Source organism: Malus domestica, chromosome 03, assembly GCF_042453785.1.
Source record: "Malus domestica chromosome 03, GDT2T_hap1".
Lineage (NCBI taxonomy): Eukaryota > Viridiplantae > Streptophyta > Magnoliopsida > Rosales > Rosaceae > Malus > Malus domestica.
The window spans coordinates 5,283,188-5,297,166 of NC_091663.1; the positions used below are offsets into that span (position 1 = coordinate 5,283,188).

The 13,979-nt window shown below is 35.4% G+C and overlaps 1 protein-coding gene and 1 non-coding gene across 2 annotated transcripts; one reads left to right on the forward strand and one right to left on the reverse strand.

Moving 5' to 3' along the window:
- Positions 1–6,242: 6,242 nt before the first annotated feature.
- On the forward strand, positions 6,243–10,989 carry LOC103406611 (asparagine synthetase [glutamine-hydrolyzing]). Its single transcript, XM_029099630.2, has 13 exons — positions 6,243–6,665; positions 7,713–7,851; positions 7,975–8,070; positions 8,280–8,421; positions 8,511–8,701; positions 8,794–8,955; positions 9,046–9,126; positions 9,220–9,441; positions 9,542–9,676; positions 9,785–9,865; positions 9,965–10,051; positions 10,165–10,272; positions 10,421–10,989. The coding sequence occupies exons 1-13, from the start codon at positions 6,586–6,588 to the stop codon at positions 10,655–10,657; spliced, it is 1,761 nt and encodes a 586-aa protein (XP_028955463.2). The 5' UTR covers positions 6,243–6,585; the 3' UTR covers positions 10,658–10,989.
- Positions 10,990–11,325: 336 nt separating this feature from the next.
- Positions 11,326–11,397, reverse strand: TRNAH-GUG (transfer RNA histidin (anticodon GUG)). Its single transcript has one exon. It is a non-coding gene; the product is annotated as a tRNA-His (tRNA).
- Positions 11,398–13,979: the final 2,582 nt, after the last annotated feature.

The window sequence follows — 13,979 nt, forward strand, 5'->3', positions numbered from 1 at the left end:
ACTAGTAGCTTTGTCTTCAAACTCTAGAACCTGAAGGCCGAGGCATGTTCCTTCCTCGGCCGCAGTCGCACGATCGAGAAGTCAGCCGCGCACCCAACGCAACATCAACAAATTTTACTCCTCGGCCGACGAGTTGGCACGCCCCGCATACAACTGAAGGACGTAGTTAGCTTACTAATTACTCGACCTACGCGCCACGTAGGTTTAGTAGTTTTTAGGGTCAACAGAAGGGCTTGGTTCAAGTGTTAATCCAGACATGAGGTACTTGCAGGTACATAATGCCCCCTACGCAAGCAATGAGGGCTTGGTTCATGCCATAATATATTTGAGTTTTAATTTGAAGGAAGGCATGTAGCCGTATATTCGGATCAAATAAACCATCTTAGAAATATATTTTATTTTTGTTGGTGGGAAAGAAATAGAAAATTGAAGTTTCCAAAAGAAACGACGTTTGCATATGTGCGATAGGTTTTCACTCGTCAGTGATCTGTCTTATATACCCATGCATGCAAGCATGACATGTGAACGCATACCTAAAATGTACTATTTGTTTTTCTTTGGACAAATTAAGGTCCTATCCCTCATTTTTCTGTTCGCTGATTGAAACCTTATTTTTTTTACCACAATAAGTGACCTAGTAGTAAGGGCACAAATTGCGGCTTCCAAATAAACAAACAATATGGGAGGTCCCGAGTTCGATACTCCGAGCTAATGAATCTGCTTGACTATGGCCATGGATAGCGTGAAATTCCCCATAACTCTTTGAGCCTAAAAGATGTGGATAATCATGGCTTGCCACTAGTTGTCCAATTTTGAAAAAAAAAAAAAAAAAAACCTTATTCCTTTGATATTTATCTATGTCATTATTTTAATTATAACATATTTACATGTTAGCATATTTAAATTTTCAAATATATTCATTTAGTGCTAAAATTTAATACGTAGTATATTTATGTTTATGCTTAAAATGTGTGCATATATACATGCCTATTTTTAATTTGTCGCCATGTTCAATTTGCAACGATTTTTTTTTTACCAATTTTCTTTCTAATTTTAATTTGAACCCATATATTTAATTATTTCTGTGCCCATACTTATAAATTTTTATTTGTACTCATAATTTTTTTTAATCTTTTATTTGTATCCATAATTTATTTATAATATACTATTTTTTTTATAAAAAAAGGTACCACTTTTTTATGTAAAAATGTTCCAATTTTTTCATATAAATATACCCATTTTTTAATATAAAATGTACTCATTTTTAATGTAAAATCTATTCACTTTTTTTTACTATAATGTGCCCATATTTTATTCAGTCAAAGTATTAAAAATAATAAAGTTTCAGTCTAAAACATTGGTCAAATAGAGAACGGAACCAAAATTTCCTTTCTTTTGATGCTAATTTATTAGAATTTAGGATAATGCATTCGTTCAAATGGACAACAAAAATTGAGTGAAAACATGATTTTAATAAAGTACTTAAAATAAAATAGATTAAGTTCCAACATATCTTAAAATTTTCATTGGTGGGCAATTACCATCATGAAAACAAATTATGTCATATTTTACCCTTACATTGGAGATGGAGAGATTATTGAATGTAGGATTTATTGATGTAATGTCAGGGTAGGTTCAATTTCATTCGGTTTTATTTTATGTCAAAACCAAAAACTAAATCGAAATTACTATTTGATTCGGTTCGTTTCGATTTGGTTTTCTTCAATTTTATTTTAGTTCAACTCCTTTTCGGTTTGATATTTTTTTGTCAGTTCGATTCCGTTTCAGTTCGAATTTGATTGGTTTGTATAATTGTGTGACGGATGTGTATAATATATAGAATGGGGGCGCAAGGTCTCAATCAGTACCAAGGTAATAAAACAAAAAGAATATCATCCTACACACATTTGATCCCTTGGAAAACAAAGTGTTCGGCCATCATGTACCACTACAATCTTTAATCTTATACCACCACCTTCATTATCACCACCATTGTAGTCATTGTTGCTGCCACCACAATCACCGCCACAACCACCACAACCACAATCACCACCACTGTCATGAAAACCACAACAACCTCCACCACTATTGTTGCCATCACGGCCGCCATAATCGTTACCCTTCCCCTACCACCACTGCTACCTTTGCACCCCAACCACCACACCCCACTATTGACACTGCCATTATACGCCCACCATTTTAGTTGTCATCGCCACCACCATCATCATCACCGTCGCCACCACCTACAACTACTACCAACAATCTTACACTTCCGCTGAGATCACCAATATCAGTGTTGTCGCTGCCACTGCCAATGATGTTGCTACCACCACCACTTTCTGCCACCACTACTAACTTTGCATTCCAACCACCACATTCTATTATTGGAACCACCACCATAGTCGTTACCACCACTACTGCCATCACCCTCACTACCATGTTCATTTTTGTCATTACATACAATTTTATTACTTACTTTAAAATTTACCTAACACTTTTACACTGTTTTAATACTCACAATACTTTAAAAAATACTGTTTATCAAACATTAAATTGCTATATTTTACAATAATTATTATTGAAGCACAACATAAACAATTTTTTTAAAAAGCATAGCAATCTCAAACTGACCCTTAGAATTTCTACCTCTTCGAACATTCACACAACCCATTTGCTTTGACAGGAACCGACCCACCCACAAACTTACTATTATCAAATAACAAAGGTGGAAATTTGAGAGCCCTTTTCTTAATCCAAACCGAAAGCTCGAAACTTTCTATTATTTTATGCCACACCGAACCACTGAAACCGAACCAACAGATTTCAGGTCAGTTTGGTTTTCTAAGTCGGTTCGAGTTTTTCTCGCTTTGTTTTTTTCCCGGCTTTGATATGGTGTTCGGTTCGATTTTCCGGTTTTTAGAACCCACTCTTAATCTCATATCACTTGAATTTAAGGCACATCATATTATTATTACATCTTAATTTTGATAGATTTATCTCGCGGCTTTTCAATGCCCTGCAACAAATCCCAGAGTGGTAGATATTCTTTATCTATTTTTTTTGTTGATTAGTCTAACTATCTATAGATTTCTCCAGAAATAGTTTTGCTCATATCTAGTTAATTATCTCCGAATTATTGGTTGGTAATAGGTATAAAAATGGCTATTTGACGAACTTGTTCAAGTGGGGATTCGTTAATTTCCCATGTGGTTTATCCGGATGAGGTTTTATCTGAGCCACACCTTTTGGCATGCTGCTGTCCGTTATACTCTTGGGGTTGAGCAATGAAATTATATTTTACAGTAAAAAACAGAGGTGGGGATTAGTTTCCAGACCCAGCCATGGTGCGTACATTGATTGAGAGAGGAAGAAGGAAACCCTAGGTCCCCATGCATGCATGATGAATTGGTAGGAACCACATGCACTAATTGCTCATGATATCTTTGCTAATCATGGAACTAATTACATATGCATACAAATTTGCCACCGATGAAATTAACTTTTTTTTGTCTGTCTTGTCACTCACTTCTTCTCACATAGTGATGGTAAACATGATTGTAAATTGTCTTTTCCTTCGTAGCTTAATTAGGTTAAGCATTAACTTTCTGTTTTACGTTAATGTCATGGTCTTGGTCCCGAAAAGTAACGACACCACATATTTGTTGCCACTCTTAATTATTAATTCTATATAGAATTGTATAATGCATGCTTAGCTAGGCATGAAAGATAGATTATATTAAGAATTTACAGTACGATTTACCAATTATCTTCATGAAGTAAGAAGGAAAAAAAAAGAAAAAAAAAAGAACCTTATATCCTACCAACTTTAGTGGATGAATTTAAACAAAAATATACACCCGTTCTTGAGAACTGGGCGAGAGCTTTATAGGAGATAATTTGGAGAATATGAGTGAATGCTATTACGTCGGCATATATTAAAATGAATAGATTCATAATTGATGTAGGATTAGACTGGGTGAATTCCTACGAGGAAAAGTAAAGAAAAGAAAGGGATTTAAAATTGATAAGACAAAAAGAACGCAGTTTCTCAAAAAAAAAAAAAAGACAAAAAGAACACATAAGGAGTCTACATTTGGTGTCTGAGTTCTGTTTCGGGGCATAATACATTCTCGAACAGAGCACGACGTTCCGGTTCAAACTCATTGTTTTGCTGTGATCTATGATGGATTTAAGCTATTCGAGGTCGTTAGGCTTATAAAACTATATTTTAAATTTTGTAATAAAAATCAAACATTTTATTTGTCGTCTAATTAATGTCCTTTTGTTTTCATTTAATTTTCAGATGCCTTTGAGTTACTCCAGGGTGTTGTAATCAGCTTACTTAAGTCATTGGCGGCCCCCTATTGTAATCTTTCAATCAATTAATCAAAACACAAACTTTGAGATTTCTCTCAAAATAATTTGTCTTTCAAAGATTTATGCTTGTAATCCTTTTAAGTTTCGCGCTAGTAATCTATGAATCATTTAATTGATAAAATAATGATGGAATTAAGTATTAATACGAAGATAGATCACATTAAAGTCTAGATTTGAACACCATACTGAAGATCATTTGTCACATAATTGGGGGAACCCTGTGTTCCATGCCAATACAAAGAGTAAGAGGAAAATTTACAATGGAAATAAAAGGAAAAAATTTAGTTTTTTTCTTTTGATATACTATAAGATATAAAGTATAGGTAAAGTACTAGGGTTTAGCAGTGTCAGTTTACTTTTTTAAAAGATTTTAAAAGACGTTAGATGTCAGTCGGACGATGGGCAGAAGCCTAGCACGTAGGTGTACAGAAGGGAGCCTAGGCAAGTTTTTTTAATTTAACATATAAATAAATGTTCACTCATACTTAAAAAAATACATAATTGTATTGGCTATAGAAATTGGAAAGTAAAATGACATATAAATTATAAAGTAATAGAATATATTCAAAACATAGGAACAAACATATAATGATTGTTCATTTAAGTATCCAACAACTCTTTTGTAATTTATTTCTATTTTTTGAATTTCATGACTTAGGCGGTTCTAGGCAAGCACATAGGCAAATTTAGGCGTCATTTTTTATTTTTTAAATGCTTAGAGATTAATTTTGACGGTAGCCAGCCGCCTAGCCTAGGCAAGGGCCTAGATGATGCTAGGCGGAGACTTTTTAAACACTTGTTGTTTTCCTTAAACTTCAATTTACAAGTTTTTATTAATTAAATTCAATTTACATAATGAGTTAACTAAATTATGGAATTTGTAGCAACTGTGGATTGTCTTAACAATATTCAGCATAAATTATCTATTGTTTGTCAAAAAGTAAAAAATTTGTGAATTTTGTTTGAGAAGAGTAATAATGTTAATGAATTAAATAATTAGTTATTAAGGAAAGAAGAATCGGTATACATTAAACCCCACTAAAATGCAAAACATGATTATTATCTGCGGCACTATCAACAAAAATTTATGAAATTTGTAACAGATAGTTGCAACATATTATTATTATTATTTATTTATTTTCCTTTTACTCATGAATCATAATCTACATGGCATGACATGGAAGGCATGGGTCAAACGGATAAGCTATTGGATATTCTACACAAACTTTGCCCTCTCTTTTTGAGTGGCTCCTCACATAGCCAATATGTTAATAAAAGAGGTTTCTGGATTTTCAATACAAAACACCAAGTGTCATAAGTAAATAGAGACTTAAAAAAATAATTTTCTGACACTTAATGCATTTCTGACTTTGAAAATATGGATTTGAATTCTATTCAGATTTAAATTGTGGAATCTTAAGAATTCTTACATCTTAACTATTCATCATACATTGTATGGTTAGAAATTATTTAATTTTTTTATTAAAAAATTAAATACAAATTATACATGACGAAACTTGACTGCACGATGAAGATGCTAAAATTCCAAGAAAAAAGATCCAAAGAGAGTCGAAAATATCAATCAAAAGCACGTCAGCAAGGTAGATGAGTCCAGTGGAACCGAGTATCCTAGTAATATACACGTCGACGGTTGAAAAATGCAGTACAATGATGTTGACTTGCGGTAAAACGTAAAACGATAAAAAGCTAACTTCAAAGTTCAGAAATGGATAAGCCTGACCGTGAAAAACTTAAAGAAGTAGACAAAGAGCGTATCACGTGTCACCACGTGGCGATCAAAGAGAGGACATCTTCGGTGGGTCCGGGGGTGTATAATTCGAGCCAGTGGAGGACGGTAAACAACTAAACACTAGAACAAAACCCCGAAAAATGATGGAAACGTCGCCGCTTAGGTGTTTGGTCGGGACCCACCAGACCCCAGAGGTTCCCTATAAATACGGAGCCTGAGACGCGGAAGAACATACTCCTTCAAGCAAGAACACCATCCGAAATATCGGTATTTTTTGTGACGTGTTTGCCCAACACCGCAGGAAAAATCTCGTGCGTGTTGTTGCCTCCTAGTTCCCCTGCCACCTTTCCTTTTTTTCTTCTTTTTCCTTCTGCTTTCACCTTCCTCGGTTGCATCAAAAGCCAAACACATCCTTAGCTTTTGTTTCTGTGTTCCTTTTTTGGAGTTGATCACTCACAATGTGTGGAATTCTTGCTGTTCTTGGTTGCTCTGATGACTCTCAGGCCAAGAGGGTCCGAGTTCTTGAGCTTTCGCGCAGGCAATTTCCTAATTCCTTTCTTCTTTCTTTATTTATTTATTTATTTTAATTTTTCAGGTGGTTTTCAAGGTTATAATTCTTAATTATTGGTTGAATTAAGTTAAGTACCACTTACCTATATCTCGAATATAAAGGTCGACGATGCGTATCTTAAGAAATGACGCACTTACGTGTGTTTTTAACTTTATCGCATAATAATATGTAATTGGCTTAAGATGCGGCTGCCTGTCTATAAAAATTCTTATCTGGTTGTCGGGTAAAATATTGTTGAACATCCGAGTTACAAACCCTTCATGCATTTAGATTTTAACACAGAGAACTTTAAGTACTGTTTATTTTAACAAAAAAAAATCATATTTTTACACTAAAAAGTCAATCATGGTACTATTTATTTTACCCTCTATTTTATCATTATCTTTAAAACTCAACATTTTCAAATCATTTTCATTAATTTTCTTTTTAATATATACTTCTTATGGAAGCTCGAAGCCAACATGTTGACTTTTATTTGTACCACAAAGTCAAAAGTTAAAAATGGACTAATACCTTTAAATTTTTGTATTTAGCTAATTAGCACTTGCATACATCTAGATTGTTCACATATGATAATTCTGGTGTGCGATTCATCTGGGTTTTACTCAGAGCCAAGATCTGTTGACGTTTTGTTGTATTATAAAAACGAACAAGTAACATGGCGACCTTTTTGTTGCACATTCTTTTATTTTTCAACAAGCATCACAATAATATGATCATAAATATGGTAATTGGTTTTGGTTACGCCAAGAAATTAGTGTTTGGTCAAAATCAAACGTTTGATTCCGACCCTTTTTGTGACTTTGGAGTGGTCGCAAAATTCAGGCTTCCTTTCATGTATTAGGTTGTGGGGGTCCAAAATGATTAGAATTTGTGTCCATTTTTTTAAAACAAGACAAAAAAAAAATGATCGGCAATTGAAATCACATAGTTTAATTATGTAATTATTTTTTTCTCAAAAAAAAAAAGAAGTAATTATTTATTAAATTTTATCTTTTTTTGTTTGTTTGATAGATTGAAGCATCGTGGACCTGACTGGAGTGGGCTGTACCAGCATGGAGATTGTTTCTTGGCTCATCAGAGGTTGGCCATCATTGACCCTGCCTCTGGTGATCAACCTCTCTACAACGAGGACAAGTCAATTGTTGTCACGGTAAAATCACGTCATATAATTCTTGTTTTTGTGGGGTTTAATTATGTTGAATATTCGAAAATTGGATAAATTTTTCATTGCTGATACAAGGGTTTTATTTATTTATTTATTTTAAAATCATAGGTGAATGGAGAGATTTACAACCATGAAGAGCTGAGGAGCGGTCTGCCGAATCACAAGTTCCGAACCGGCAGCGATTGTGATGTCATTGCCCATCTGGTATGTCACCTTACTATATTTCTATGGTTTTGAGCTTTATGATTGATTTTTCGGATGATATAAGTCATTTTCGTGTATTTGAAGTTTCGATTTCTTGTTAATTATCGGGTTGATCAAGGCGATTGGATGTTGAGTGTGCTGATGGACATACAGTTCTTGGTTAGCATCACCAGTGTTTAATATTTTTTCTTCTTCATTTGTTTGCGTAGTATGAAGAGTATGGGGAGAATTTCGTTGATATGCTGGACGGCATGTTTTCGTTTGTGCTGCTGGATACCCGCGACAACAGCTTCATCGTTGCTCGTGATGCTGTCGGAATCACTTCCCTCTATATCGGCTGGAGTCTTGATGGTAACGTCTTGTTTTAGCTTGCTTGTTTTTCTCTGCAATTATTCCTTCGGTTTTTACATCAACGTGTGCTATTTTTTTTTTTAATCCAGGCTCGGTTTGGATATCATCGGAACTGAAAGGGTTGAATGATGATTGCGAACACTTTGAGAGCTTTCCACCCGGTCATCTGTACTCGAGTAAAGAAGGTGAACTTAAGAGGTGGTACAACCCTACTTGGTTCTCGGAGACCATTCCATCAGCGCCATATGATCCGCTTGTTCTGAGGCGCGCCTTTGAAACTGTAAGAATTCATCACTTGAGTTACTCCTATTTCGCATGGATGTCGGAATTTGTTTGGAACTATAGCTTATGGGCCGAGTGTATTACATGCAGGCTGTGATCAAAAGGCTAATGACTGATGTGCCTTTCGGAGTTCTTCTCTCCGGAGGTCTGGATTCATCTTTGGTTGCCTCTATCACTGCTCGTCACTTGGCAGGCACAAAGGCGGCCAAGCAGTGGGGTGCACAGCTCCATTCCTTCTGTGTTGGACTCGAGGTGAGAATTCTAAAATATTTAAGAAGCGTTCACTATGTATCTCATGAGAACTTATAGATTCCTAAACAAGTCTGTCCATATGCTGAGCAGGGCTCACCCGATCTGAAGGCTGCAAAAGAAGTTGCAGACTATCTGGGAACCGTTCACCACGAGTTTCATTTTACAGTTCAGGTACCAATATAAAAAACCTGTCTAAGCTAAAGAGTTTGCTTCTCTCTTTATCGGAGCCAAAACCTTGAATTATTTGCCTTTGGGATGTGATAGGATGGAATTGACGCGATCGAAGATGTCATATACCACATAGAAACATATGATGTTACCACTATCCGAGCAAGTACCCCTATGTTTCTCATGTCGCGTAAGATCAAGTCCTTGGGGGTTAAGATGGTGATTTCTGGCGAGGGATCTGATGAAATTTTCGGTGGATACTTGTACTTCCACAAGGCACCCAACAAGGAAGAGTTCCACCGCGAAACCTGCAGAAAGGTGCTGGATTGTTTCTTTATTTACATCGAAAATAGGTGGTTATCGTAGAGTTTGAATGGAAAGGAAATAACCGTGGAGTTGTTCTTTTTGCTGCATGCAGATCAAGGCACTGCACATGTATGATTGCCTCAGGGCAAACAAATCAACATCTGCCTGGGGCTTAGAAGCCCGAGTCCCATTCTTGGACAAGGATTTTATCAAAGTTGCAATGGATATTGATCCCGAGTTTAAAATGGTGAGACATAAGAATATATATATTGGGATTGCTTCGGTTTGCAGTGTAACAGAACTTTTATCGTTACTGATCACTTGACTTTTCAATGTATATGTGAATAAATTACAGATCAAAAAGGACCAAGGAAGAATTGAGAAATGGGTCCTCCGAAAGGCGTTTGACGATGAGGAGCAACCTTACTTGCCAAAGGTATACCCTTTTGTTTCTTTCTTTCGTTTAAGTGTTGCTGAGAAGTTGACATCCATAACACTAACTCGTGAACTTACAAACCCTGTTCAATGCGTGCAGCACATTCTGTATAGGCAGAAGGAGCAGTTCAGCGACGGGGTTGGCTATAGTTGGATTGACGGCCTCAAATCCCATGCTGCTCTCCATGTACACATCTATCCAATTTGTTTTACGCTTCTCTTTTACATTTGTTGGTAGTAATCTAGAAGATGTTATTAGATTGACTTGCCTGATGATCGATGCTAAACTTATACTTTCAGGTCACTGATAAGATGATGATGAATGCTGAACGCATCTTCCCCCACAACACTCCGAATACAAAGGAGGCCTACTACTACCGAATGATTTTTGAAAGGTTCTTCCCACAGGTGAATATACCGAACGATTTGATTGTTTATGTTCTTTTTCTTCAACTCTAAAAACCTAACAAACTCTTGTCCATGAGATTTAATACCACTCTAGACCAGATGTTAGCATAGAGACCTAACTCACTATACTTATAATCCGGTAATGCAGAACTCGGCCAGGAACACGGTGCCTGGAGGACCGAGTGTAGCCTGCAGCACAGCCACAGCTGTGGCATGGGATGCTGAATGGTCCAAAAATCTTGACCCATCTGGCAGGGCTATATTTGAAGTGCACCAACAAGCTTATGACAAGCAGGGTGCACCGTTGACTAGCGGAATTCCAGAGATCATCGACAATGTACCTCAGATGAAAGCGAGCACCGTGGGGGTTGCGATCCGCAGTTAGTAATGCCCCGAAGGAGGACCCGAACCCTCAAGTTTTAAGAAGGGTGGTAATCAGTGATTACTAATCACAGAATTAAGAGGCTTTGCGATGTCTTTTCGATGTAAAAAATGTAATGGGGGCTTCTATGTAAAGTTGAAAGCAAAAGGCCACAGTGGTTTCCAATGGATGTTTGTGTGGTCATATGTTGTAGTATTCTTAAGTGTGTTGTCTAATGTTGTTGTGGAGATGTTTTAAAGGTTAGAAGAACCTCTATGTATGTTTCCTTTTGGTTTCAGTCCTCTTTGTCTCTCACTTTGAATAATAAGAAATGAACCTGCATATGTTATGGTGTCTTTCTTCTTGTTTCGTCCAAATTGGAGAGGTTGATAAAAAAAATTGGTGAATTCGAGGCCAATAATTTGTTTGGATAAACAAACGTATTATGAATGGGGAAATGATATCCGCACACTTATCAGTCATTTAAAAGTACTTTTTAAATAAGTCTTAAATCTCAACCGTTATTGTCAAAAACAATGTGTGGGGAAGAATTTCCGAACATTTTAATTACTTGCGTTTGATTCTTCACGGAGCGGGCTATTCGGGGCCCAAAAGTACAGACATTTTTCGAAGGCCCAATTAAGATTATGAATGGATGGTACCAAAAAATGTCAAAAATGATAAAAAAAGATTGTGGCTGCTGGGATTCGAGCCCAGGTCTCCACGGCCACAACGTGGAATTCTTACCACTAAACTACAGCCACTTTATGTCTGATTGAGCTTAAAATTTCTATTACTATTTCTCACGAGTTATTGCAAATTTACAATACATCAACATCGTCGTTCAACTATATTATAAATATTAATACTCTCTGCTCTACGAATTAATAAAACACTCATTGTCAACCAAAACCTTATGAAATTATCAGTTTAATCATCTAATTAAAATAGAACACGAATAAGAAATGTAATTTCACACAACCAAATTTTACTTTTTTTTTCAAAACCCCACTACATGTAATCCTAACATATCTCTAATTAAAAAAAAAAAAATTCCCACTTCCACACTCTCTTCCTCTCTCCTACTATTTCAAAAACAAAAATAAAATTTTTTCTTACTGCCCATATACTAGTATGTATATTAATCCACCACATAATGGTGCAACGGTCATAATAAAAAAAAACAAATCCCAAAAGAGAAGGTGAAATTTTGTGTGTAGGAAATATTGTCAACCTCAAATAATAAAGTCCAGGAAATATGTAATACAGAGATTGTAATCTAAAGATGTTAGGTTCATAAGACCTCTCTGTCTTTCATACACATATCCTAAATGTTTCTGATTGTATGACCAATTGGGCATTGACAATCCGCTAAAGATCAATACATACTATGTATTCCACTTGAGATAGTGGTTAGTCTCGAGTCATTAGTGTGAAAGACACCAATACAAGTATGTAGGTGTTCAATAGAGAATGAGTTCACTAAAGGGGTCAAACTAGAGTTCTAATATGGAAGTCTTTACTTACATGTCAAATAAGAAACTCTAAAGTTACAATAATGCAATTAATCTTTAGACTTCAGACAATTGTCCTACTTATGGAGACGTTTTTTATCATTTGACGATGCGTCATGATTTTTGAGTTTGTTCAACGCATTGTTGAGGTCTTAGACTTATTCGTAGATGCATGTGACAATGAATATCTACATTCGATAAAGAATGAAAATACTTTAAGATATGATTCTGAAATCTCACACAAAAGTATTGAATATAATCAAGAGGGTGTCCTAAATAATATTCAATATGAATCATATAAACTTTAAAATTCACATTAGAGGCTTGGCATAAACTAAACTTGTGCTTTCATATATATGGAGAAGAAAACCTCACTTCAATAAAGGCAAAGATTCCAAAGCCAACTGAGTCATTCACATTATGATAGCCAATTGTGAAATGCCTCCAAATTTCTAATACAAATTAACCCTGGAAACCTTAAATGAACTTTAACTTTAGCAGTAAATGATCACAAGTTTCCTTTCCGGTTAAAGTAAATAGGATTTTTTTTTTTTCTGCCATGCAGCTGCCACAAAAGGACATGGATCATCTACTAAAAGTATACTCTGAGAATGACATCTTTGAAGGTAGTTGTTAGTATTCTAAAATAGTTCTTGCAATAAACATTCTTAACTACTTTTTTTTAAAATTTTTTTTTTATGATTTTCATAGAATGCTAACAACAACTCTATTCACTAGAACTTCAATGGAGAAGAAGCCAAAGAGGGTCACAATTTCACCTAAAAGTTTTTGTCATAAACCCAAATTCATGAGGATGAAGGTGATACTTTGGATGTTCATGTTGCATGAGGCTTGTACCTATATTTTCCAAAAAGCAAAGTAAGCATTGGAAGAATGATGTTCTCATAGAAAGGTGCAGTGCCTAATGGGGAGATAAAAAATCCAACTTTGAGGCGCCTAACATAACATCACACAAAAAGATAGGCTCTCATAGACATTAGACACCAAGTTGAGATGACCTCACCCCACATTGCCTGCCTCCCTCAGCACACAACCTTGGCCAGTTGGTCCCAACTTGAACTCCATGAAATCTCAACAAGAAGTAATTATTATACGAGTTGTAATGTGACATACTCGGGTGCATTGAATTCACTCAAATTGAAGATAGTATAACATTATTAATAGTAGCAAATTCATGAATTCATTTTTTACGCTTGATAGATGAAAGAGCTCTCAACCCCTTTAAGACCATTTTTAAGAAAGAGAAATGATTTATGCCCACCTATTCTCCTTGGTATAGTCAATCAAAAGACCGTAAATAAATCGATTCTCCTCTTTTTTCTTGGATTCATACATAGGCATACATTGCCTTTCTACCTTACACCAATGTATAATATGTTGTGGCTTTTAAGCGACTCATATACACAAATTAAATTGTATAGAATTCTTCAAGATATATTTACCCGTTAATTTTAGCAATGTATGTCTATACACTGATATTTGAACGACTAGATTGAAACTATCAAAATTTAGTCATGCAATTCAATACAATAGTTCATCCCTTACACTATAGAATTTTAACATAATATTAATGTACTCTAAGATTTTCTCATAAAAATACCATATTCAACAAGACCCATGATGATTTGTGGACAAAACCACTTGCATTCCAATGACAAAGCAAATAGTGTCAGTTCAACTTCAGGGGTCCAAATAAAAATCTCACAAATCCACCGTCACCAATCCATCTCAATTTTTATCTCACGTGTGAGAGTGAACCCTACCTCTCACATGCACACAACAAATCCAAATTCCTCTTACCATTTTTATAT

What these genes read in the sequence shown, in the direction of transcription:
- LOC103406611 (XM_029099630.2), top strand. Translation starts at nt 6,586, where the DNA reads ATGTGTGGAATTCTTGCTGTTCTTGGTTGCTCTGATGACTCTCAGGCC. An exon ending in GTGATGTCATTGCCCATCTG is followed by an intron (nt 8,071 to 8,279) that starts GTATGTCACCTT and finishes TTGTTTGCGTAG; the next exon opens with TATGAAGAGTATGGGGAGAA. An exon ending in AGTTTCATTTTACAGTTCAG is followed by an intron (nt 9,127 to 9,219) that starts GTACCAATATAA and finishes GGGATGTGATAG; the next exon opens with GATGGAATTGACGCGATCGA.